Source organism: Sylvia atricapilla, chromosome 6 (genome assembly GCF_009819655.1).
Source record: "Sylvia atricapilla isolate bSylAtr1 chromosome 6, bSylAtr1.pri, whole genome shotgun sequence".
In the NCBI taxonomy this organism is placed as follows: Eukaryota; Metazoa; Chordata; class Aves; order Passeriformes; family Sylviidae; genus Sylvia; species Sylvia atricapilla.
Window position 1 is genome coordinate 56,765,061 of NC_089145.1, and position 26,253 is coordinate 56,791,313.

The 26,253-nt window shown below is 40.4% G+C and overlaps 1 protein-coding gene across 8 annotated transcripts in view; it reads right to left on the reverse strand.

Moving 5' to 3' along the window:
• The window catches only part of GPATCH2L (G-patch domain containing 2 like), a 43,912-nt gene that overhangs the window by 14,699 nt on the left and 2,960 nt on the right, over positions 1-26,253 (reverse strand). Inside the window, exons 4-12 of one of the 8 annotated variants that reach the window (XM_066322010.1) lie at positions 21,291-21,355; positions 17,748-17,924; positions 17,288-17,367; positions 15,195-15,262; positions 14,347-14,386; positions 12,098-12,183; positions 10,183-10,260; positions 2,546-2,637; positions 308-471 (exon numbers count right to left, since the gene is read on the reverse strand). In XM_066322010.1, the coding sequence (XP_066178107.1) occupies positions 437-471; positions 2,546-2,637; positions 10,183-10,260; positions 12,098-12,183; positions 14,347-14,386; positions 15,195-15,262; positions 17,288-17,367; positions 17,748-17,924; positions 21,291-21,355 (721 nt within the window). In that variant the 3' untranslated portion in view covers positions 308-436. Of the gene's footprint in view, positions 1-307; positions 472-2,545; positions 2,638-10,182; positions 10,261-11,077; positions 11,221-12,097; positions 12,184-14,346; positions 14,387-15,194; positions 15,263-17,287; positions 17,368-17,747; positions 17,925-21,290; positions 21,356-26,253 lie in introns of those variants that run through there. The other 7 variants (XM_066322009.1, XM_066322011.1, XM_066322015.1 and 4 more) reach the window with 7 other exon arrangements.

Genomic DNA, 26,253 nt, shown 5'->3' on the forward strand with positions numbered 1-26,253 from the left:
TTTCAGCCAAATTCAACTCAAAACTTTCTGTGGACCGTGTGGGGGTGAGGCAACAGGGGAAGATTTGTAGCTGCATGTTTAAGAAAGAAGCTAAATTCATCACACTGACAGGGGATAGTGTTGGCAGAGATTTGAGCTATTTATTCTTTTAGGAAAATCCTATAAAGAATGACACGAGGAAGCCTCTATCTGCAGTCTTGTTCATCACAGTGGTGAGGAGTCCGATAACAGATGTATGCAGCAGCGTGATTTAGTGCCGGGAGCTGGCCCCTGATGTGTATTAATACAGCGGCAAAGCGGAACGAGCCCCTCTTCATCACTCATCTCTATAAAAGAGGTGGAATCCGAGATGGCCCGATGTTCGGCACAGCAAGCCCATTTGTTCTGCTGACTGATGAAGCCAGCTCAGGCTGTGTCCTTCACCTCCACGGGGCACTCAGGTTGCAAAAAAGGAGATCACTGAAGCAGGACCTGGTCAACAAGTGAGACGAGAGCAGTCGGACTCAGAGAAGGAGCTATTTAAAGGTGAAGAAATCCAGCACTCTGTGCCTGCATGATAGGCATGGGCCTGCATTCTGATTTACCTGTGCTTCACCTTTTGAAGAAGTAAAACACCAAGAACATAAAGAGCCTCAGAAGTGAAGAAAAATGAGGCTTCCATGACTCCTCAGCCACACGGGAGAAAAATCTTTATCTCATCAATATCCAACAAATGTAAGAGTGTCCAATTAATTCTACATTACTGCAGAATAATATTACATCTTTTTCTAGGCATTATTAATTCTGTAGCAAAATCTCCTTTGACAGAAACAACATCAAATTCCAGAAGTTTCCAAATTACATGTCCAGGTTGTGCTTCAGCTGTAATTGGGAGTCTGTAGTAGAACGTCATTTAGGACACAGTCACCAAATCATAAAAGCTTCTTTCCACAAGTCAGTATTGCAGCAAACCCTGCCCTCATCAGTTCACTTGGCTGAGGATATTTCTAAACAGGGTCTGAGAAAGAGATCTTTACCATTTCTTACTGTTAAAGACTTTGCAGACCTTGTCTCTTGAAGATCAGCATAAGCATGCTGCCCGTACTCTACTAACTACACACCTTACTTATTTCATAATACACAATAATCCTCTTTCCCTCACTCATAATAAAAAAAGCTTTCCAAAACCCTGAGTTACTTTCCACAGCTAAGTTCCACTTAGCTTGAAGAATTTTTCAAGTCTTTCAATTTTTCAATTCAATTTCCACTTGAAGAATTTTTCAATTCTTAAAAAAAATGTTCACTGTACAATTTGCCTAATCAGGTAAGTACAACTTAAATAGTATTTTGAAATATGTAGCCATGGAAACAGAAGCTCTCCTTATAGAAAGTGGCCAGCAATACAGTAGAGAATACATTCTGAATAATAAATAAATGGACAGGCAACAAGGGACAGTGAGACATTAGCACTTATACCAAAAAAAATCTAGTGTTCCAGTGCTAAGATTCTGTGATTTCAGATACTAAAAAATTCCTTTTTACTACTGAAGTTTGAATATTCCAAAATGGAATACTCAAAAGCCAGGAAAGAATAACCTAAATAAATAATCAATAATAGATGAGACTCTTGCTGAACAACAGATTATTATTGCTACTTTCTCTTCTTTTTTAGTACAGAACCTTTCCAACAGTCTGCAATCCAGATCAGTGGCCTCGAGAGAAACCTCAGCTTTCTTGCTACTTCATTATTCTGCCTATCCACTAACCCAAGGAAGAAACACAAACTTCCTCCTATTAATCACCAGTTTATTTTGTCTTCCCCATTGTTTTCACATATCCGTTTTTTCCATCATCTTGCCCACTACCTTGTTACTGGATTACAAGAATAGTTATTTAATAAACTAGTTGGAAGAACGTGTGCAGTAGATAGTTGCAAGATAGGGTAAGGTGAAAGGAGTGAAAGAAGCATCCTAAAACCCACCATGTTCACCAGATCAAATAGGTCACCAGTCACCATATTCTGATGACTAATCAATGACTTCTCAGACATTTGCCACATGAAAAGAGACCAGCATTTTAATGACTACATCCCTGTAACAAAGGAAAAATATTTTCATCCAGAAGAATAAGACAACCGCCAGGGAACAAGTGGTTTCACCTAGTGATGGTACAAAAATTGCCAGAGTTTTGCTCTTGTGAAAGTGTCTACAAATACCCAGATAAGGGGCATGAGACCCACCAGCTAATGCCAGCCCAGCACTGAAGGAACACACTGTGCATACTGATCAATTGCCTATTACCATGAACTCCATAATTTAGGACAGTCAAAATAACACCTTATGAAGAAGCAGATTACTGTTCACAGTAATGTGAAGCACTGCAAATTATATTAACTTAACATTGCTACACTGACAAAAATTTGTTTAGAAGGCAGCTTTTGATGCTATGCAATACCACATGATATGCTCTTTCACACATTTCATTAGTTTCAAACCAAAGTAACACTACTTTTGCCTATGGCACTTTGCTCAAAAGGGACATGACTATAAGAATGCTGGCAGGTTACCTGATGTTGGGCTAGACATGGAGGCTGCAGCTGGCTTTCGTTTCCTCTTGATGTCCCTTGAACATGGTGGTCCCAGGTGGACATTTGCTTGCCTATGGAGAAAATAAAACAAATTAAACTCGGTTCCAATATCACATTTCTGTAAGACTGACCAGTCACCTCCAGCTCCTACCTTCCCATCAGCTTCTTTATTAATAAGCAGCACAACACAAAAGCTTCTCAGGGAGTTTTGCTCACATTCTTTGTCAATGTAAATGGTGCTCTCATTTTCTTTAAAGAGCTCACACATTACTGCTCAGAAGAATAATTACTTCTTAGCCTTTAAAGGATCTGCTTTTGTATTAACTCCGAACTAACTCTTTGCATACGTAAAGATGTGATCAAGCAGTGATATGACATGTCCTACCATTACTTTTATGCAAGAATAACAAATGTCTGTAAGACTGCTCTTTGTATAAACCATGTGATATTGGCTCCTTAGTCAGAAGTTATTTTGCAATCCATTTGGTACTGTAGTCGTCTTAGAATGTACCTATAATGCCAAATGTCCATGCATATTGTTTCCACTACAGTAGTAAGTTTGTAAAGTTAGGAATGCAAAACTGTCTCATGCATTTTTAAAACCATTATTTCCTTACTAAAGTGCTGTACAAACAGCTGAATCTGACTTATGGCAGCCTTGCTGCACCTGTGAACAGACTGAAAGGCACATTCTGTTCTGTTAATATAAACTGTTATGTCTGAAGCCTACTGATGGTTGTTTCAGTTTAATCATTTGCCAGTTAAGAAGTGGCCATTTGCCAGTTAAGAAAAAATCTGTACTGTTGGGGCTGACTTGAGCTGAGAACTCCTCCAAGTCATATACCTGCAGGAAGCAGAGAAGTTTCATTCAGAAATAACAGTCTTTGCAACAGACCAGAGAACTTCCTCAAATACCATCCATAATGAACATAAATGCATATTTTAGCAATGGCATTGGGTTCAAATCCCTACTTTGTCCAATATAACAGACTTCCTTTGGCAAGTTTCTTGGTCACTCTTGTCATCAGATATGATGTGGAAAATGCAGAACTACAGTGCAAATAAAATCAGTTAAAGACTGTGAGGAGCTTACATGGTGTAAAATTTGGAACCATATAAGTTTTGATGATTAAGTGCTAAAAAGCTTCAGTATCTTCAAAGCCTGTTATTTTGCTTTTTTTAAAAAAATTCCTTAAAGCTTACAAATACTTTTATCACACACTAAAGCCTCTGAAATATAAGAAAAGGAAAACTTCATAGGTTTTTATTTCCATGACAAAAATCTATTTAAAAAACCAAACCCACATATTTACAATATGTATTATTTCAGATGCTGTATTTATGCAAAACCAAATTGTGCTATTGTATCTATACAGAACAGTGTAGGGACCACAAAGAAATTCCTGTACTAGTCCAGTCTATAAATTGAATGCTGCTGGGTCTATCTACTTACCTGAAAAAAAAGTGCAACCACAAAATAAAGAAATACCTACGGTCTCATATTCTCAACTAAAATTCCAAAGTTCTACAAGAAGTCTAAAAGCTCTATCCTCTAAACCTGTCATTGAAAGAGTTTCAAAAAATTTTAAATTGTGCTACATTTCACAACCAGTTTTTCAAATCTGGGAGCACATATTAATACAACCAGATGAAGTCTCATGAGAGGATGAAGTGTACTCTCCATAAACTCACCAAGACCAAGTGCTGGGTTCTTCACTCTGGCCACAAGAACCCCATTCATCGCTGGGGGAAGGGTGGTTGGAAAGTGGCCCAGAGGAAAAGGGCCTGGGGGTGCTGATCAACAGCAGCTGAGCATGAGCCACCCTGAGCCCAGGTGGCCAAGGCCCGTGGCATCGTGGCTTGGATCAAGAATATTGTGGCCAGCTGAACCTGGGAAGGGATCACTCCCCTGCACTAGGTGAGTCCTATGTTCTGTTTTGGGCCCCTCACTACAAGAACACTGAGGTGCTGGAGTGTGTCCAGAAAAGAGCAATGAGCTGGTGAAGGGTCTGGAGCAGAAGCTCTATAAGGAGCAGTTGAGGAAGCTGGGGTTGTTTAGCCTGGAGGAAAGGAGGCTCAGGGAAGATGTTATTGCTCTCTACCTGAAAGAAGGGTGTAGCCAGGTGGGGTCAGTCTCTTCTCCCAATCAACTGGCAAAAGAATAAGATACAGTCTCATGCTGCACTAGGGGAGGTTCAGGCTGGATATCAGGAGGACTTTCTTTAAGGAAAGGGTTGTCAAACATTGGAATGAACTGCCCAGGGAGGTGGTTAGAGAAACCATCCCTGGCGGCGAAAAGCTTTCAAAAATACTGGCATACCTACAGAATGCACATTCAAATCTCATGTTTGTACACTGAAGTGACTCACCTCTAAGTAACTCTGTGGATGCTAAAAACTGTTTTTGCATATGACTATAATAGTGGCTATACAGTGTTTTAACATAGCTGTAACCACGTATTCTGAAACATCTAAACACACATAGCCTGAAGAAAACATTCAGGTTTTTATTTTGCATCAGTGACACAGTATTGTATTACTAACTGCAAGACTACATAACTGTATATAATAATCCAATTAATTTTAAAGAATATAACAACAACAACAAAAATAATTTTAAAATGTTCCTTTTTTAATTTTATGAACTTACACCAACATTAGCCAGCTGACCCTTGGTGGAGAGTCGCTATGGACTAGGAAAGAAGTATGCACTACTATTTCCAAGAGACTTTATGCACTTTTTCCCAGCTCACACAAACGTTACAGTTAGATTCTGTATAAAAGCTCCTGGCTCTCAGTTACATACTCAAACTTCTACCCTTAGCTGATGACTACACAAGGGGTAAAAAAAAAAAAAAAAAAAAAAAAAAATTAGAACAGAAGAATCTCAAAATCCCTTCTTGTAGTGAAAGTAAAGGCAAAATTATACTTCAGTTGAAAACTACTATCAAGAAGGCTGTATCTAGTAGCGCTGCCTCTAGGATACAAAAGCTCAGAGGTCATAAATTCTCTCTGTAACATGTTTTTCATTCAGGTTTATCCCTTATTGATCACCCACACTTCAGTTAGTAAATCAGGAACTTATTGATTACTCACTGGCTCTGACTGACCCAGTGGTAAAAGTGTCATTTCTAGTGGCTGGTGCACTTTACAGGCACTATAAATCTGCATGCAGGGAATCTCCAGGTGGTAAGTATATTGGGAGAGAAAAGAGCAGAAGACTGCATTCAAGGATGATAGGCCTCATTAAGGCATGAACAGAAAGGGTGTCTGAGGTATAACTTATGAAATATGCACATTTTTGCTAGATATCACACTTTTCAGTGAAAATTAGAATTCTAATCACTAGCTTGCATGAAGGTCTATATCAATGAGATAACAGAATTAGTGAATCCCAGTTTAACAGCAGACTCCTATAGACTCCTAAAACACTACCACCACTAGGAAAATCAAGTCATGGATATGCCCAGCACCCAACATACCAGTGGACAGGCTGAATTATAAGGCATGAAAATGTCACAAGTGGCAATGATGAATTAGATCTTCTTCCAAAGCTGAATTTTAACAACTCTTCTGAACAGTTAAAAATTACTCTAAAGTAGACTAGAACAGGAAAGGCTGACAGAAAATGCATATTTGTGCATTGTCACAGCCCCCTCTGTGAAGAAGTTTGAGACCAGAACTCTGTGAGACTAAAGATCTGGGCCTAAACTTACAAACTAGAATAGGACTTACACTGTCCTTACTAGCCCTCAATCTCTTCTGCTAGGCCTCCGTGCTTTCTGCAATGTTGCACAAACAGTAATGAGAAAATAATTCCCTCATTTCTTTTGGACTATGACAGGTTTGTCATAGGAAAAAAACTAAGTCGCAATGCTTAGTCACAGGTAGATCTGCCAGGTGACCAGAGACTAACATGAAAATGTAGTTCATAATCTAGAAATGACTGAAATTCTAACCTTGGAAGAGGAAAAGCATAATACACTTAGAGAAACATATCAGGATCAAAAATGTGGCTGTTTTGTTGGCTGCAATATATTCAACTCACACAGCAGTCACTGCCAGGAGTTAGTGAATGAAAAATTGCACATGTATAGGAAAAATGGCTTTCAACAATATGAAAAGTCTATAGTGTCTTTTTGACAGTGATAATATTTTTTGTAATCACAAACTAAAGGAATTATTCAGGAAATATTTTTGTCTTTTGGTTTTGTTTTTAACATAGTCGTTACAGTACCCAGTTTTGCATGCAGGTCATGGTGGAGAAAAAACAGGCTTTGTTATGCAGAAAGATGAAATTCATGGTAGTCTCTGATGTGTCAGAAGTAATGCTTCCTTTAATTTAGTTTCGACATATTTATTCTATGACTTTACTTACATGCTTTTTAATGACCAGTACTTGGCACACACAAGACTCCCACCTCACCTCACCAGTCTGGGATGACTGTGCACTGCAGCTTACCCCTATTTCACATCTACCTCAGTATCTCAACAGAGAATTAGGACTGGCTATATAATGTGTGGGAGACAATACAGAGCACAAGGAGACACCAGCCCACAAAAAAATCTTACTGAACAGCACCAGGACCCTGAAAACTTCACTGTCTGTGAAGTCTAAATCGTAGCAAGATGTCCACTCTTTTAAAAGTCAGGGTAAAAATCTCAAGACCCACAACAAAGGTCTCTGAAAAGGCCACTCAGAGCTCAATGTGACAACCTTTGGCTTTCTTGAAGGTTCCACACTTGTGGGTGTATGCCTCTCTTGTCATCTCACATCATCCAGCTTGTCTGCTTGCACTCTTTATTCTAACCCCTATTCTCAGAAGAAGCAAAGCACGTGGATTATACAGTGAAAGTGAGAGGCAGTCATTAGTCTACTACTATAAAACCAAGGGATGTTATTAGCCTCATGTTAAAGTGAATGTTAATAGAGACTGCCTTTTAACAAAGATCCTGCTACTAAAACTCCACACAGCCCAGCTGTTGCTGTTGTGATGCTCTATTCAGAGCAAACACAAACCAAATGAAAGGCTCTTTCTCTAAGCCCTGAGGTGTTACCTGAGGCCGTTGATGGTGGCTTCACAAAATCAACAGTAAAAGCAGAATTCTTCCTCCTCTTTGACTACAGAGCCAGCTGGGCACCAGTCTAATCTGCACCTAACATGTGTAAATCAATACAATTTGCTCATCCTATCTGCATGCAAAGCTCCTGCATGCACAAGTGGTTCTTGCTATTACATCCCAGTGTAGATATTCCCGATGCACAGCAGTCTCCTATGCCCTGCAGAGCCTCTTGGGAAGGCTTCTAGAGCACATTTTCAGACTCCAAAATCTCTAATAGGTCAGCTCACTTCTTCAATCATCCAAATATCATAGATCTTCAACAGCAGCAGTCTGTTCCCCAAGTAAGCATTATAATGATGTGGTAATTCCATTCCTAAAAGTCTGCATGTGGCAAATGCAAGTGAATGCATTTTCTTCTTGTTTTCCATGTAAGCACTCTAAGTAGAGAAGATGTGATCCCGTATATTATATTCCCTATTTTCACACTGGATCATACTGTATCTGTGCCACAAAGACTCCTACTGTTTACCAGATCTGCTGAGTACACAGATTTGAAATAGCAAGTAAAAAAAAATTCTGAAGCCAAGGGGAATTTATTTTTCACTCCAGAGAATTAGGATTCATCAAAATGGGAATATTAGGCCTCAGTTGACTGCATGTGACACTAGGTTGATAGCTGCTGTTCACTGCATGCCTGTCAGAAGAATTCAGTTATATTCCCAACTGGAATATCAGCCAGGCTTTAGCAAAGGAAGACATGAAAATCCTCCAGCTAAATGGAAAAAGACTAAAGAAAAACAGGAAAAAAAGTTGCCTAGAATGAACTGGATACTGTCCTGCTCAAGCAGGAAAGTATGAAATTGTGGACATCTGTTCACTCCTTCGGTTGCCTCAGAAAAGGCCTGGCACTGAAGGCAATCCCTGTATTTCCATATGCTTGAGTAAGAGGCAGAAATATCAAGATCTCTGTGCACAGATACAGAAGTGACAGAACAATATTTATTTTCACATGAGTATTTCTAGAGCTGAAACTAGAATTTAAGACATTCAAGTCTGTTCATTTAACAGCACCACCAAACTCAGAGTCTGGGGCAACTGGCAGTAAATGAGGAGATTGCTCACCCCTCTGTATTTTTATCCCATGTTCCAGGCAAAATGACAGACTTGCTTCTAAATCAGGCTAAACTCTAGATTTACAGTTAGTATTAACAGAGTACATGCAAAGCAATTTTCTTTATCTGTGTTGTTCAGAAGTCTAACACAATTCTTCAAATCTCCATCTTCAACATCTACCTGCCACACAAGGTCCACTTTTCCTATGACCTCCAGTGGGACCATTTAATTGCTTTTTTTTCACTCATAATCCTATTTTCAAGGCTAGGCAAACAATAAACGGCATTAGGGACAATTTACCTTCTACCTTCTTCTATTATTCTGCCTGCATTTCAAATTAAAGGGAACACTTGGTTCTAGGCTCTTCTGAAACTCTTACCCTGCCTCAAGGGAATAGCATTCCATCAACCAACAACCTACAACATCATCTGAGCTACAGAATATTGAATAACCAACATCTAATAAGATATTCAACTTCAGCCTGCACAAAATCCTCTTAAGCAGAAGGAGCTCAACAACAAAATTCTGTTCAGACCACGCCTCCCAGAGAGGCAAACAGGCAGAGGGGAAAGAGGGAAGGATCCCTTGAGTAGCCCATGTAAGTCTCTACTTGCTTGCTTTTAGCAGTCTGCATCATGAAGTCGAAACCTTAACAGACAAGACATGATTAGCAAACGTTTTGTGCTCTTAAAGGAGAGTAATTATAGGCATGTGAAAAAAGAAGAGATCCCTGAGGTACTCTTCCTTGCATGCCTCCCGAGAGGCAGCAGGGCCATTAAAAATTCCATGATGAAGAGGAAAAACAGTCTGGGAACAGCCAGGAGGCAATACAGCAAATTAATACACCAGCCATCCCTTGGGAGGACTGCAAGAAAGCAGAAAACTCTCCTTGCTTCACAAAATAAAATTATACCACTAATGATAACAGTCACCACACACACCAAACTGCTTCTAATGATGGGTGTGAAATTCCCAGTGCTGTGCATACACTTTGAATGAAAGCTCTTCTCATCACAGACATAAATCAAGAAAGGTAGTGTACGATTTATACTGCCTTTCAAATAAGACTTCCCAAGGAACCTTCCACATAGGCTTGTCAGTGTCAAGGAGGAGGTTCTTTCTCAATCCTCAGCTGTGCTCAGTATTCTGGCCTTCAGCTCTGTTTAAACAAAAGTACTGGGTTGCCAGTCTTCCAGATAAACTGCACCAAAATCCACCAGTGAGACAAAGAAAACAGTTCCATAGCACAGAAAAGAGTCCACTTGGTAAATATACTCCACTGGACACACCTCATGATAGCAGAAGCAAAGCAGAGAAAGGAGATTTTGCATGGCACAGCAGGCACCAGGTTGAAGAAACTGGATGGCCACAACATCAAGACCATTTTTTTTCGAATATGTTTCATATTATTTTAGAGGATTGCTTCTCACACACACATACCCCATTCTGGCAAATTTTGGAGCAGAATTTCTCCAGGATGAGGTGCACACTGATAGAAGCTTCCTAAAGCACCAACTACTGAAATTGATTCCATACACGGCAAAAACAGGAGACGTTAACCAGGGCAATAACTTATCTGAGCTTACAGAGATCAGCTGAACCTCCTGTGAAAAAATGTAAAAAAAAAAACCCAAAAAACCCCAAACACCCCAAAAAAAACCCACCAAGTATGCTTGGCATGTAAAGCTAAAGAAGAACTACTATCAAGAAAATGTTTCTCTGAAGGAACATTTAGAGAGGAATCAGCTTTCTGTGCCCTTAGCACCATCTTTACATAAAGCAAGCTCCTTGCACCAAGGAGTTCAACCCTTTTCATATTTCTTCCTCCTACAAAAGTTCTTGAGCACATTTCACACTAAAATAGGAACTATTTTCTCCAATTCCAGGCATTTAAAAACACAACTGCACCTGGGATGGTACAGTCTCTCTGTCAATTCAGTAACAATTCATCAGTGATTATGTTTGTCAGGACACCAGCCACCTGCTCATTAGCAGAGGGAACCAAACATATATATCAACTGGTTAACTAGACTATACACCCAGAAAAACCTAGCAAACCCAATCTCTCCAGGTTTGGAAATCCCTTGCCAAGAGTTTGGCTTTGGAAAGGGCCTTAACTGACCATCATAAAAGCAGAGATTCTGCCCAGTTTGAATTTGCAAGCAGGATTTGTCCAGCTCACCTTTGTGGAAGAGAAACTTCTATACACCACCAAGTAAAACACTGGAGGCAAAAGAAAGGTTATCCTAGCTGAAAATTAAAAGACCATGCCATCTTCTCGCTTCACAGGCAGAAAACATCCCCAGAGTGGGGCAAAAGCACAGAAAGGAATCAATTTGCTGATGCACAATCTTCTGAATTCTTTTTATTCTCATCCAGTTGAACACTGAAGAGCTGATTTCTTCCTCCCTCCCCTTTTCCAGCTTTAACATGCTGGCTACAGCAGCATGAGGTCATGGTGCGACATCGCAAAATTCCCTGCAGAAGCCAGTGGGAAGAGAAGCTTTGCTGGGTGGGTGCCAAGCTTCTGTTCAGACACATACAACCTTAGTACATTTTTCATGCTCTATTTGCTAATTAACAAGGGAAAGAAAGCCATGAAGCTGAAAGTCCAGACATTTCTTTCAGATTGGGTCCCTGGTACAAGCACATAAAGCAGAATTGTGTCCAAAGCAAGGCTTTGTCTACTTGCACGGGGAAAGAGCTCAAGGGCACCTTACCTTTAGATAGTCACCTGCAGCACAAAAACAAGAGTCACCTCTAAGGCCAACACTTGAATTTAATTTAGGATTAGTCAGCAGAAGGTGCCTGAATAGTATATTAACCCGAACTATGCAGCCTGAAATATACCTAACATCTGGCCAAACCAGATCTAAATCTCAGCTATTGCTGTAGAGAGATATCAAGCCATTAGAGGTCACCTCAGGTGAGTTCTTAATCTGTTCGGAGGGTCTATTTTAGACACCTAGGAAACCAAAATGCTTCAGCATCTCACCCACACCAGTTTGTCAGCATTTTCTCTCTCATCTTGTTCCAATTTTAATAGCGGGCAATGATACTATGTCCATTTGTACCTATAAAACAGACTTGCAGCAACTCTTTGCACATTTCAGAACACACTGCAGGAACAGTATGTTCTGCCTGTCATACACTGTTTCATATACTGGAAGCACTTAGTTCATTGAAAATCTCAAACTGCACTGGTAAGTTTTGTGTTAAGTTTGGACATGGGCTGCCCAGGGAAAAGTGCGTAAAGTTACAGATCCATGAGTACTGTTCAGATCACACAGCACTACTGAAGACATTCAGGAGAGGGAAGTGAGACAACCCCATGAGAGCAGAGCAAGGGAGTTACCTGGCAGTGCAGTGTGCTGGTGAGCATCTTCGGTGGGAAGCATCAGCAAGCACATCCAGAGAGTACAGAGGAGATAACGGATTGAACTGGAAAGTCAAGAGATTTTATTTAAGCAAAGCATTAAAAGCAATAGCAGCCAGATGAAGCTCCTCAGACCTGTTCACACAGTAGAAGGAGACCTTTCTAGCACCTCGAGGGGTAAAGACTAGATGAGAACAGGCTTGCACTTCAGACAAAAGGCTAGCACAAAGGGTGAAACAGCAAATCTCATAACCACCTTCTCACAACAGACAGCCTCAGCACAATCCTCTTCCAACATGCATTATTAAAAATGTCAGTTGACTAAGAGCTTAAGTGCTCTATTGCTGCATGCCATGAGAAAAAAAGTCAACTTCTCTTTCAGAAAGCATCTTGTCTACCTTCACATTGCAGAGAAAAAAAGTCACTGTTATGAGTTGTGAAAGCACAGAACTTCCCACAGAGCAGTTCCTGTATTCCCAAGGTTTGTGTGTATCACTGAAACAGACCTCTAAAAAACTCAGATCCACCAGGTTAAGTTCACAATGAGCACCCAATTAATTCCATGGCAAATGAATTGCTTCTTCCACTCCCCTCCAACCTCACAAGCTGTCTTTGCAAACTGCTTAAAACAAATTTTTGAAACAACGCATGGTCAGGCTAGTCTAAGATACTCTGTTAGACATACACTAGACAAATCTTGAGGGCATCAAAGCTGCACAAGACAGCTTGCTGTAGAAGACACAACAGTCAGGATTTTTAATGGTCAGGACTGAAATGGAATAATCTGGGCAATCATTGCATGGAACAAACTTTGCTCAGTATGTATATAGAAACTTTAGACTAGTAGTTTCTCTGGGGTAGCTGCTTTATACTTCCATTTGGCATTTCCTCATTATTTATAATTCACACCTCAAGCAGGAAATGAATTTCCATCTGCTTTGCAAAGTGCTACACCAATCTCCAGAACACTCTTCTTGTATTACTAGGATTACTGATGCATTTTTAAATAAGGACAAAGGAACAATCCACACCTGTAGCAGGACTCATCATAAAAGCCATCTGCAACTTCAGAACTCAGTACTAGGCCTTTACCCTCCACCTTTCTGAGAAAGAAGATGCACCACAAAGCTGCTGCTAACAGGGAGCTCCTCCTTAAGTGGGACTGCCCATTTACTGTCAGTGAAGTAACACTGCAACTGCACAGTAGGGAGAATCACCAGGAACCCTCTGTTACTGAAATGGCTCATTCAAGTTCATTTAAGAAAAACAGAAGTTATTTACTTTTGGTCATTTTAAAGCTAATGTAGTTACCCTTATCTTCAACAATATAAAAGCAATCTGTAAAATGTTCTCACTAATGGAAAATACACAATTGCACAAAGGTTTGAAAATTATTTCTTTCCATATACACATTTTTAGTCACCTGAAAGGTAAAAAGAATTCAGTCCTACTGCTCACCAACCATAAAACAGCTTGCATAGGAATAGAGAGGAGTGTGCATGGCCAGCACTGTTACAACATGACTTTCTCAAATGGAAGTGGCTTTTTTTGCTCTTTGCTATTAAGAACCTGAGCTTTTCTATCTTAAAGTAAAAAAAAAAAAAAAAAAAAAAAAAAAAAAAAAAAAAAAAAACCAACAACCCCAAAACCAAAAACACACAACCTAGCACTGAAGCTACAAAAGACTTATTGGAGAATATAAAAGTGCACACACGAGAGTTTCAGTCACAAGAATGCCTATTTCTCTTGCTTATCACCTCTTACATTTTCCTGTTACAGATGCTATTTAACTACATAATTTAAGCTCACCATTTTTTTCTCTTCTCTGTGGATGAGACAATCAGGTAGAAGCCTGAGCCAAACAAGGCAAAACAAAGCATTTAAAAAGAGAAAAATGTTCCAATTCTTATGGAATATTGAGAGGCCAAAGCTCCTCCTGTCAAGAGGCATTTTCCCTCCCACTCACTGTCACAAAGGATGGCCTACACTAACCTGAAACAGGGAGATAAATAAAAGGAGTTCCTGAGCTATTCAGTGTAAATAGACAACACAACTCTTGAGAAATGGGTTGTGTTCAAAGCCCAGAAGACATCAGGTAACAAAATGGGAAGGGACAGGACTGCCTTACCTCATGTGCACAGTGTGTGGGAAATTAGAAGCCAGCACTATGTTATTTCTAGAGAGAAGGAAACCAAGAAAATAAAACAGGAAAAGCAGAGTGACCTTACCTGGTTGCGATCTCTCTTCCCCATGGATGGTAACCAAAAACTGGAAGGAGGCAGAGTCGAAAGGACAAGTGGGAGCAATGCCAAGGAATGAACATGGGGAGGGGAAAAAAAAGGAGGGTTGGGGATAAAGAAGAGAAGGGGAAGGGAAGAACAAAGATGGAGGGAGAAGGAAAAAGATTAAACATCATCAGGAGTCATATTAAAAACAACAAATTTCAGATCCAAGGAAGAAAATTAGGCATCAACAGCTAGTGCAGGCTGGATGCACTGCACTACAGTCAAGACATGCCATCCTCATCTACCCATTCCCGGGAATAGCATTAAGGAGATGCCAAAGGATAAGTACCATGACTATTTCCCGTGCTGACTACAATTTAAATACACTAACTGGGGAAGGAGACATAACACCAAAGAAAAAAAAAAAGTAATTTCACAGCTGCCTTGTCAGCATCATTTCTGCAGTCTGGGTATGTGCCCATAGCACAGCTCCATAAAGAAGCATTTTTAAAAATGAACATATATGGGGCTCGGTCTTCTCTTAATGTCCAAAAGATCTGCAGTTACTGCAATTGCACATTATAAAGGATGAAAGAAAAAAAACTGACTGCAAAAAACATCCACACACTGGGGCAGCCTTATATAAACATATATATATAAAACAAAGGGGAAGTCAGCGATTACAAGTAAGAAAACAGAGAAGCCATCAGCAGAATACTGTTTCCCATTCCACAGGGTATGCTTAAGTGTCCACCCAGCTCTTCATGTCCTTCACCCCCAGAAGGGAAGGGGATCCTATAGTTGTTCTTCCCCTCCCAAAGTTCAATACAACAGCTGTTAAAGGACCTTACTCTTTTTGGCGTGGATCACTAACAATGTGACCTAGCCTCTCGGTGCTCAGAGTGCTCATGGAGGTCTCCTGAAACACAAAGACAGCCAAAAGGTTGCAAACTCTCACACAGTGAGCAGGGATTAGTTTGCTGCTGCCAGTAAGAACAAATCTTACTCCCCAGGGCCACATCCTTTCCATATCAGCCCACTCTCAGCCAAACATGTTCACTCCTTCCTTTTAGAACTTCACCTGAGATGATTTAACTTATTAGAATGGCAGAAAATCATTCCATTTTATTTATGAGGCTTATTTTTTATTTTTAGTGATGATATTTGCTTGCAGAGGGGCACACCATAAACTGGACTACAACAAAGCAAAAGCATGCATGAGAGATGCCTGTGTAGTGCTTCTCCCATGTTACTGGGGTCAGCTGGGCTAGAAACAGGCTGAGATAGGACTAAACTGTGCCATTAACAGTGGGGATTCACCAACCACCAGTGAATAAATTAAGGAGTGAAAAGCATGATGCTTTTGCCCTTACTGAAAGCAGCAATGCAGCAGCAGGACATCTAGCAACTAAAGAAAAGGTAGGTCCTAGGAGAAAAGACTTGCTCTGGGAGCATGTTGCTTCCTGCAGGATGCTGCCCTCTGTATGTACTCGATGCTGGCATACACATACACACATGGCCTGAAGCACCAGCTGTTCACATCTGCACAGCAACTGCCTCCAAGAAAGAAGTATACTTTGCAGCAAGGAGCTGAAGATGAGGGCAAAAGCCCTTCACAGGTGAGGTTTGTTTGTGCCAGGTACACAGGCAAAACATCCTCAAAATTTGGGGGCAGTTGTAGGAGCAGGGGCGAAAGATGGGCTATTTGTTCCAGCAGGAAAATTATTAGCTTAAAGTGCCATAATGTTTAAATTTACGGTTTATTACTGTGTAAATTACAAGCCACACTTTTGGTAATTAGCAGCTCGCTGGCGGGGAGCTCTGAATGAAACTCATTATTTATGATTACAATTTCGAGAGAGATGGGGAAGGGGGAGCAGTGACCTCCGCAGCAAATGACAAAGATCCCTTTAAGGTGATGAAGACAAATTAAACAAGTAAATATTATCCTTCTCATTTGGATCATTAGAGGTGTGCTGCCAGGCCCAGTCACTTGCAGGTGGCCTCAGGAACCCTATGTAAAGTCAGTTCCTTGCCAGCTGAGGATTCACATTTTGAATGCCGGTTACAATTAAGAAAGGTGAGTGGAAGGAAGAAGGGGCAGACAAGGATCTTTCAAGTATGACTGAACAGAAGGCAGCTGTCACACTCCTCCAGACTCCAGGGCCTCCTAACACACCTTGTTAGCAGACTACAGCCAGCCAGCTCAGAACTTATGCACAGAGCACATCCAAATAAAAAGAAAAGCCAAACACAGCCAACACCTTCCCTCTCAGAATCACCTTTTACAACAAACAGTAGCGCTCAATACTTCAGACCCAACCAGGTGTACCCCTCTCTTTTAGACAGACATCTGCAAAGTACTGTTCTATTAGGAAAAGGACTGATATTTTGTTTGGTGTTTGCCCTACATATAATAAAACTAGTCAATAGCTTTGGGCAGCTTTGTCTGCATCTACCTTTTTACTCTGCTGTCTTCCCACTAAAAGTGCAACTGCTAAAACCACCTTCCTTTGCTGCCATTCATATCAGTCTTCTTCCCTATATAAAATTTGGCCTTCCTTCACCTTTGAGGCACCTCTCTGCCCTTGTAGTCTCAGATGAGCATGCACAAGTCTCATGCCATCATCATTTTCCCCTACATTCTGTCTAAATCTTCTTGATATTTATGCTCCCTGTCATTCTTCTTCAGGCCTCCTTTCATACGGCTTTCAGCGCTGATCAGCTGTCTTTGCTACTCCAAATGTGCCTTAAAATCCACTTCGTCACTCAATCATCTTCTGACAGTCAAAGCAGTTAAACAAATCAAGCAATACATGAAACAAAAAACATACAGGACCACTTTCTGCAGGAAACAATTTACATGGTATCTTGGAATAGCACTTCAGACTTCTGACTGATCAGAATTTGAAATACAAAATTACCATCTCTCAAAAGGGCATACCTTACCAACCAGCCTCCTCCGACCTTTACGGAGGCAACGGGCAGCAGCTCCTGGAAGGCGATTCAGGCGAGCATGAAATCCTGAAAACCAAAGGCAGAAAAACTGAGCAATGACCATAGAAGATTCCTCCTGACAAAGCCACCAGGAAAACTCCTTAGTTCAGTAATCAAATCAGACCCTCTGTCTCTTGTTTTTCAGTCTCAAAGATGTAGATACGCCAATTTATTCACAAATCAAATAAAATCCTTACTTTAAAAAAAGGGAAGACTGCCACTGGGCAGCTGGTATGACTATTACAGTAAATTCAGCAATCGTGCAGCTTTTTCTTAACTGGATCTTAAAAAAAAACCACCAAACCAGAACAGATCACCAATACCAGTTTAAATGCAACACCTATGAACAGAATTTACTCTTGTCATCACACCAAAAGTTCTCAAACACAATTCCTTATGGACCTCACCTCTCTGAGCTGGCCGTGAGGGCAAAAGGAAGGTGGAAACAGAGAGTTTATCCAGGCCTGAGTCAATCCTCTCCACTTCAGAGCGATGATCAGCTCCCCACTTGGGAAGAAGGTTGGGGACAGTGAATCCTGGAACACATTCTCCTTCATAAAACCAATCACTTTGCTCATCGTCTCCTAAAGAAATAGGATGGAATTAGCCACAAGTAACATCAGTGTACCCTGTGACAGTCTCTAAAATACTACAGGTAGGCATATCTGAATGTGAAACAGCTGAAGTCTCATTAGGGATTCGTTCTTGAAGAGCCTTATATTTGTATTCTGTTTCAATGATCCTCAGTAACTATGGAGCTCACTAAATGCTTTAAACTATCCAACTCATCAGTCTCCAGAATTTCCCTATAGAACAAAGCCTCTTTATAAACCTGCCTAGGGCAGGTTTAGTACTCTGTTGCTACTGCATCTCATCAACCTTAGTTCAGTGTTGTGTGATGTCTTATGCAGAACTCTTTCTCTGAAGTAATTACTGCAACACCGGTAGAGGCCAATCATTTGGCACATGTATAGGCTGTCACAGGAGAGACTTCACAGGAGGGGAAGACCAGGCTCACAGAGCACACAGAGGAAACATACTGATGACAAAGACCCCTAGTCTCCTAAGACAAAAACACATAACTGTCAGAAATGGTCATTCTGAGTGTAAGTATTAACCATGCTGTGAGTTGCTCTCAATCAAAACTTCTTAGAATCTCTCAGAACTATAAACCCTCTGCAAAACAAAAGCAGCAGCAACAGAAGTCATGACCAAAGTCACCACGGAGCTGGGTAGCTGTAGTGAATGCAATTGCAGTCTAAAACTGAACTGCATCAGAGACTGTTCATAGTAATCTGTCTAGCCAGAAATTCCCTGAGAGGAGTAGGACATATGAGCAGTGTATGTAAAAAAAGCAGGAGAGCAAACAACCTGACACATGTAGCATTTCAGCAGCCCCACTCACAAACAGTCCCATGTAATTGCAAGGTGCTTCATCTTGCCTTAAAAAACTAACATGCCAACCTTAGGGAAAATCCTCATTTGCCTACCATTAAGTCTCAACTCAAGCATCCCCCCTTACTCTCTTTTTCTCACCGAGTTACACTATTCCTGACTGAAGTCCATTGTGTCTACTCACACATCTTGCTGGGAAAAAAAAAAAGAAAAGAAGAAAGAGAGAAGGGAAGAGAGAAAGGAAGATAGAGAAAACTCATCCTAATAAGAATGCTGCAATCTTGCACATAAGAGAAGCAACACTCAAAACCAACTCTGATCAGCAGCAAGCAGGACAGACAGAACACTTTATTCCAAAACTCTGACAATTGTTTTTTCTGTCATGTATCCAGTTGACTTACCAATTATATCTTAAAATAAAAAAATCCCATCTCTACTTCATAGTAAATTAAAACCAAATAATGTTGGCTAGTTCTTCTAAGAGATCATAATTTGTGCAAAACTAGTCCTAGAAATTTGGGTCTATGAGCATAGTGCCCTGTCATACCTCAAATCACTACTTACACAAGGCAAACTTTAGCAATCAGCATCATATGCTAATATTCAGTAATTTTCACTGTGAGAGATCCCAGTGCATGTAACAAATATAAAACCAAAAAAAAGCCCCACCTTACAATTAAATTATGAACCAGGATCATTCTCTGCTTACAGAAGTGTCCTGGTATGTGCAATTGCAAAGACAATTTATTTAATTAGCAACAGCACAAATATTACATGATGCAACCTCAAAAGAAAGAGGGGAAAAAACATTAAAGAATGCTGGCAGTTTAAATTTCCCATTATCAGCCTGCAATTGTGCAGGAAAACTATTTATAAGGTGATGACCTGTGCCGAAAAAACCCTAAATTCTGTGCTCTCTTCATCTCACTGACATGGAAAACTGCTGGTTTTTTATTTACTTAACGATTAAGAATTGTCAAGGAAAAAAAAAGGAAAAGGAGATATTTTTTTATTTAGTCTAAAATTGCAACAATATTTTTAACCCTTTTAACGTAACTGTAAGCTAGAACATCTTGGCCAGAAAGCTATCACAGTATAAACTGAACAGAGAGAGACCTGATGACAAGGATGTCAAACTTCCTCTTTATGTAGACAAGGAAGGCTGTAATTGGACTTAGTTAATTTACCTAAGTCATATTTCTACATGTTCCTGTATACTGGGCATCCTACTTCTAGTAGCAGCCAGAAATTAATGTCTAAAACAGGATATAAAATCAGGGCGAGTATATAGGGCAAACATATAGACAAGTATATATATATATATATATATACACACACTACCCAGTCTCCACCAATCTTGTCTCAGGTGATGAAGTAAAACACTTCAGTCACCACTCTGCTTCATCATCTGATATGCAAGTGCTTATTAATTTCAGCTCCCCCTGAACAATCATCAGTAAAAAGAGAGGGCAAAAGATTCTGCTTTTCTGTTGGCTTTGAAGAACCAGAGTCAGGAAAGTTATTTTTCAGCAAAGATCAAAGCTGATAATTTAAATCCCTACTCTTAAGGAAAGTATTATACTCCCCTAAGATGACAGATTGGTCCTACAGCCGAAAATCCCATCAGAAAACAGATAAGCATGTTTGCTATCATTGTGTTGCTTTACACAGGTATCTGGGCCACTAACAAGGTAGTGGAAGCAGCATATCCTATTGAGCTACTGGTGCTACTTCCTTTAGCACTCATATATTCCCAGAAGAGATCTCATCCAAATCTTAGCTTGTGAAATGTGACAGAATCAGAGTGCACAGAATTGCAGGTCTCTAGGGTCACATTCCACATGCTCCAAATGTAATAGTCCTCAGTGCCTGTGTGCCTACTACAACCTATTTCACACTTACTTCTGCAATATCCCCCATCCACTGAACACTGTGCTGTGATTGATAAATAAAACCAGATTGCACATTCAAAACTCTTAAGATTTTTGAATAGACATTTCTACAATAGACATTGAAAATATCATGTTCAACTAATGCATACAAGAGCAAGGGAGGAACACGTATTTAAAGAAATAAAACCTATCATGTATTACAATCATTTTTAAACACAGTCTATTAGATGACTTGTCAGTATTAAGTTATTTTTTTTCCATCTTCTCTTCCTGCCCCATAGAGAAAACAACTAACAGATTCAGGCACTAATGGCATGTAGACAACACTTAAAAGACTTAGAGAAACAAATCAGAAGCTGTGCTCTTTTATTACGAAGCACTCTCAAATTCCTCTTATATGTCTGTGCCTTTCCACAATAATAGCTTCTTATATTGCAAGTATTATGGATCTGATACACAAAGTGTTTCATCAGGAAAAGTGTAGCGTTATGAAAACCATGCATTTGTAGCCCTCATTTCATTTCTTAACTTCTAGTGCTGCCCTGCCACTGTTTTTTCCTCACACACTTCCCTTCTCTTCAAACATAGATCTTTCTTTGCATCTGTAAGGAAAGTAAGAAACTCCCTAGCAGCACATGAGGAAAATCACAGGACACTTGTTACCTTGGCGGCCTTCATCATTGGTAAACAGGCCAGTATCACTGCTGCTGCAAACACTGCTGGTTTCACTGGAACAAAAACAGAGAAAAAATCCACAGGGTTACAATTGCAATAGGCACAATATAAAAACAACTCTACTACATTTTATTGGCTTCTCCAAGACCAAAATGCTTTACATGTCTCCTCACAAAAATTGAATTTCAGATATACAACTGGCTCTAAGAACAGAACGTAACTGCTTTCCATTAACACTTATCAATGCTGCATCACTTGAAAAAGAGTAGAATCCTGTATCTTGTTTAAAGTTTAAAGAAGTAATAAATAAAATGGCATTTTTCTCAGTTACTAGAATTAATAACCTAACTATGGCATCATCTGGAATACACTATCCTTGGGTCACTTAACAGCTACTGAAAACCCTCTTAAGTTTTCAACATCAGACTCCTTTTCCTCAAAAATGTTACACTGTCACACAGTCTGCCCCCAACCTTTATTTTATGTGGAATAAAGAACAGCTAGGACATTTACAACTCTTCAGCCCCATACTTTAGCACAGCATGACTTGCTGCTGAATGCAACTTTGTCAAAGCATGCTTTGCATTTGCTGAAGTAGTTAGAGGAGATTTAACTCTTGAACAAAAGAATAAAGCTGGAAATTAATGTGTAGAGAGCCATTAATTTACTGCAAAGCTAAATGAATAATTGTAGCAGAAGTAAATGCTCTTGTCAGTGCCAAGCATTGGAAGGCTTTAATGCTGACTTGAAATCATTCCTTGGACACTTCAGGCAATACTTCCTCTGATTTAGCTGAGAGATACTAGGACGAGCAGAAAATACTTACTGCCTACTCCCTGAGCACTAAGACCTTAGATCCAAACACCAGGTGTAAGTCAGCACTAGAAGCAGTCTCCAACCAGGGAATGCTGTTTCAAAATATCTCTGGATTCCTCTTTTCCAGGGTGTTTATACTAAAGACCAGCATGAACTGGAAACCCCTTAATTTACAAGGCTAAATGATGAGAGACCACAAAATGCATCACTCCAAAGAACTGCAGGCACAGAATAGAACTCTATTTTGTGAGCATATTGCTGTTCTTAGAACGTGCACTCTAAAGTACAGCCAAGTCAACTCATCATGCTGGATATCTAAAACTCTATCTAAATTGTATAAAGGCCATTTATACTTAAAGGATGAACAATCTGTACAGTATTCTCACCTTTCAGCATGTAATATCAAATTCCAAATTAACCCATTTCAAAGCTTGGCCATGCATTCATCCTCCCACATGTACACCACGGCAATTAAGGCCAAGGACTGAGAACCATGAATTAATTGATTCATCCCAAGCTCTCCTACCAACTCACTGTATGATCCTGGGTCAATCTCTTAGTGTGCCTGCTTTCCCTTTTGATAGCTTGGATAAACAATCCTCACAAGCTGCAGATGTGAGGGCCGAGTGACTGCTTCATAAGGGTATTAGCATCCTCAGAGGAAAGGTACCTCAGAAAGGAAAAGGCACTGACAAGAATCCAGGTCATATTAACAGTACTTTAAACATCCTGTTGCACTGAGAGCTCTTTAGTTCCTTATAGATAAGCATCACTGCCAGTGCTTAACAGGAACAAACTTTCTGGGATTTCACCCTCTTCTCTACCCTTTTTACACTGCAGGGCTGAACACCAGACAGACTCCTATGCAGGCCTTTCTGCAGGTCCAGTAAGCACTGATTAATGACCTCCACTTGCAAAGGAGGCTACTTACCTTAACCATGAAATAATGAATGCTATTGATCCGACAAGCTACTGCTATAGAGTGTTATTGATCACCCAATCTTTGGTTAAAATGGTCCTCATTTAGCAATTTCACTGTCGCAAACACCTGGAGCAAAGCATGCTTATAATTAAATAGTTTGGGGGAGTTAAACTGAGAGGTGATGGACAGAGATCTCAGGTTTCCCCCATTTATTCTTTTGCCTGAGCTATTGTTTGTGTCAGGAGGGATATTGATTTTCTATAAAAATAAGAAAACAAGAGGCACCGAGGGGCTGCAGAAGGTCAGGCTGGGCTGGAGAAGGAGGGGAAGCTGAACACTCTGTCTTTGTCACTTGCCTTCCAAGAGAGAGGATTTTTTTTTTTTTTTTTTTTTTTTATGGAGAGACTGGCCTCCAATTCATCAGCTTAGCCAGACTCATGAATGCAACTGCAGACTGTCATCAAAGCAGCTCCCTTCCAAAGGGTAAAGCAACTTAACTGCACATTCAGGATGAGCGATGAACCAGGCCAGAACATTGTACTGGTTTTGGCTGGCATAGAGTTAATTTTTTCTCATAGCAGCACTTTGGTTCTGTGTTTTGGATTTGTGACCAGTGTTGATAACACAGGGGTGTTTTAGCTATTGCTAAGCAGCACTTACACAATGCCAAGGCTCTCACACTGCCCTGCCAGTGAGCAGGCTGGGGGTGCACAGGCTGGACAACTGACCCTGACTGACCACAGCAATATCCTACATCATATCATGTCATGCTTAGCAATAAAAGCTGGGAAAAAGAAGAATGAAGCCAGGAACATGTGGAGTTGTGGTATTTGTATTCCCAAATAATGCTGCAAATTATGAGTTCTGCATTCCTGGAGACAGCTGAACATCTGCCTGCTGACAGAAGTAGTGAATTCCTTATTTTGCTTTGCTTGCACACGTAGCTTTTGCTTTACCTACTACACCAACTTTACCTAAAGCTGAGAGTTTTCTCACTTTTTACTCTTCCATTTTCCTCCTTTATCCCTGCAGGGGGGTGAGCAGGCAGCTTTATGGAACTGAGCTGCCTAACCAGGTTAAACAACAAATACAACAGCACCAAGCCAGTGAAATCTCACAGCATTGGTGCGTCAGTAGAGTCCCAGGTTTGATAAACTCACAGTAAGAGTTTTGGTACTTGAAAACAGATGAGACCAACTGCATATCCTTCACAAGTAAACACACTACTCAAAGTCATTTTTAGACAGCTCTTGTACTAGCTTGTTCTGTCCTCAAACCAAACCCAGACCATTCTGGAAGTATTTAGACAAACAAGAGAAAAAACTTCAGCACTCAATATATAATTTGCCTTTGTTTTATTATGGCTGCAGGGAATCTCAAAACATTTAGGGACAGAAAGGCCTATTACTTCTAACAGTCTTAGGAGCTAATTGTCACCTTTGTACAAATATAAAAACGACTGCTTAAACTAAAACCGCTAGTTTCCTTTGTTGTTTCCACAATTACTTATAGATCAGGCATTGGGTCGTGTCATTACCCAATTCAGAACTGTCATCATTTCCTCATCATGTCCCTGCACATCCATCCTTCTCTCAATTTATGTTCACCTTTTGCCAAGTCTGGCAAACAATTTCAAAGATTTCATTACATGCACACTTGAATCACAACACTGCAGCTCATCTTCCTCCAGGAACAAATTGGGCACAGTCCCACAGGCAAACTAGAAAAAAATACCATTTCCTCATTAAGAACCCATATCCAAGACTTTCTCTCATGAATGGGAGTTTATCAACTGAATAAACAGGTCTTTGACCTGACTTAGGGTAAGAAGCCTTCTAGAAAGCAGAGTAAATAACGGGTATTTCAGCATTTAGAGATTCATTCCTGTGTAACAAACCAAAGCAATTGTCACTGTAGGGGAGGAAAAAGAAGGTTAAAAAAAATAAATCCATTCCGAATACACAACTTAGTTTGCCTGAAAACCCATTTAGTTTTGTCACATCCCCAGCTCTTAGAGGAGTGAACAGTAGTGGAACCAGCTCAGTATAAAAGTTTTGTAAATCACCAGATGACCACAGATTGCTTCCAAGTCCCATAAGCAACATCATTCACCTTTCGTCCCATCAGCTTGTGATGACATCCACACCGTTTGCTCTCCCAGGCATCCAATTTTCTTCTCCCTTCCTCAGGATATGCCCTTGTCATACATCTGTGAAAAGCTCTTCTCTGACTGTACCAGAAAAAAGCAGCTAGAGCACAGTGGGAGTGAGGCCAACACAGCCAGTTTCACTGTGCTGCTAGCAGCAAAGTGCTATATTTAGAGCAGCAGAGACCAAAGCATGCTCCTTCACTGCTGTGAGGGATACTCTGCAGTGAAGAGGGCTCTATGTATTCCTCCCTCCAACTGGGGCCCTCCCTAGTGAGTCACAGCACAGATCACACATGTGGTGTTGGAGAGGTCAAATATTCCAAGCACTAGCTTTCCAGAGAGAATCCCAAAGATTTGGCAGCAGATGGTAAGTGTCATTTGATGCATACACTTGCACAATAATTAGTCTGAGAGCAAGGGATGACTGAGACAGAACAAAGCCATCTCCCAGCATGGTCCTCAAGTAACAGTCTGGACATAGCTCTTTATTTACCCTTTCCAAGGCTGGCACAAATAAAGGCTGGATGAAAGCCTGCTGGTTTAAGTTCAAGTTTGACATGATGGAACAGACTCTGACTGGTGTTAAAAAAAAACAACTCAAGGAACACTGTCCATCACTGCCACATCTAGTAAGGGTATCTCTCAGTCCATCACCACTGACATGCACTATTCATGGGCTACTTAGTACACTTCTTTTCCTGGAGGACTAGCAAACAGCTCTAAAAGATAAAACTGCTTTAACAACTAGTAACAGAAAGTTTCCATCCACAATTTTCTTGTAAAGCCCCACTTTGCACCCACTTTTTAGCAACAACAGCCACTCTTAAAAGAAAAAAGTGACCACAATGTACTAGTTACATGCTATGAATCACAACTGACCCAGTAAAAACATAATAGTGGTTTCCTGGACCACAGTGAGTACTTGCTATAACCTAAGCTCTTCACAGAAACCACCGCTGAGAAGTTTGCAATTCCAGGTATTTTCCACAAAACCGTAATAAATGAACTGCCACCTGTCCACTCTGACAAACTGCAGGAGCTAGACTGTCACAACACTTAGCTGA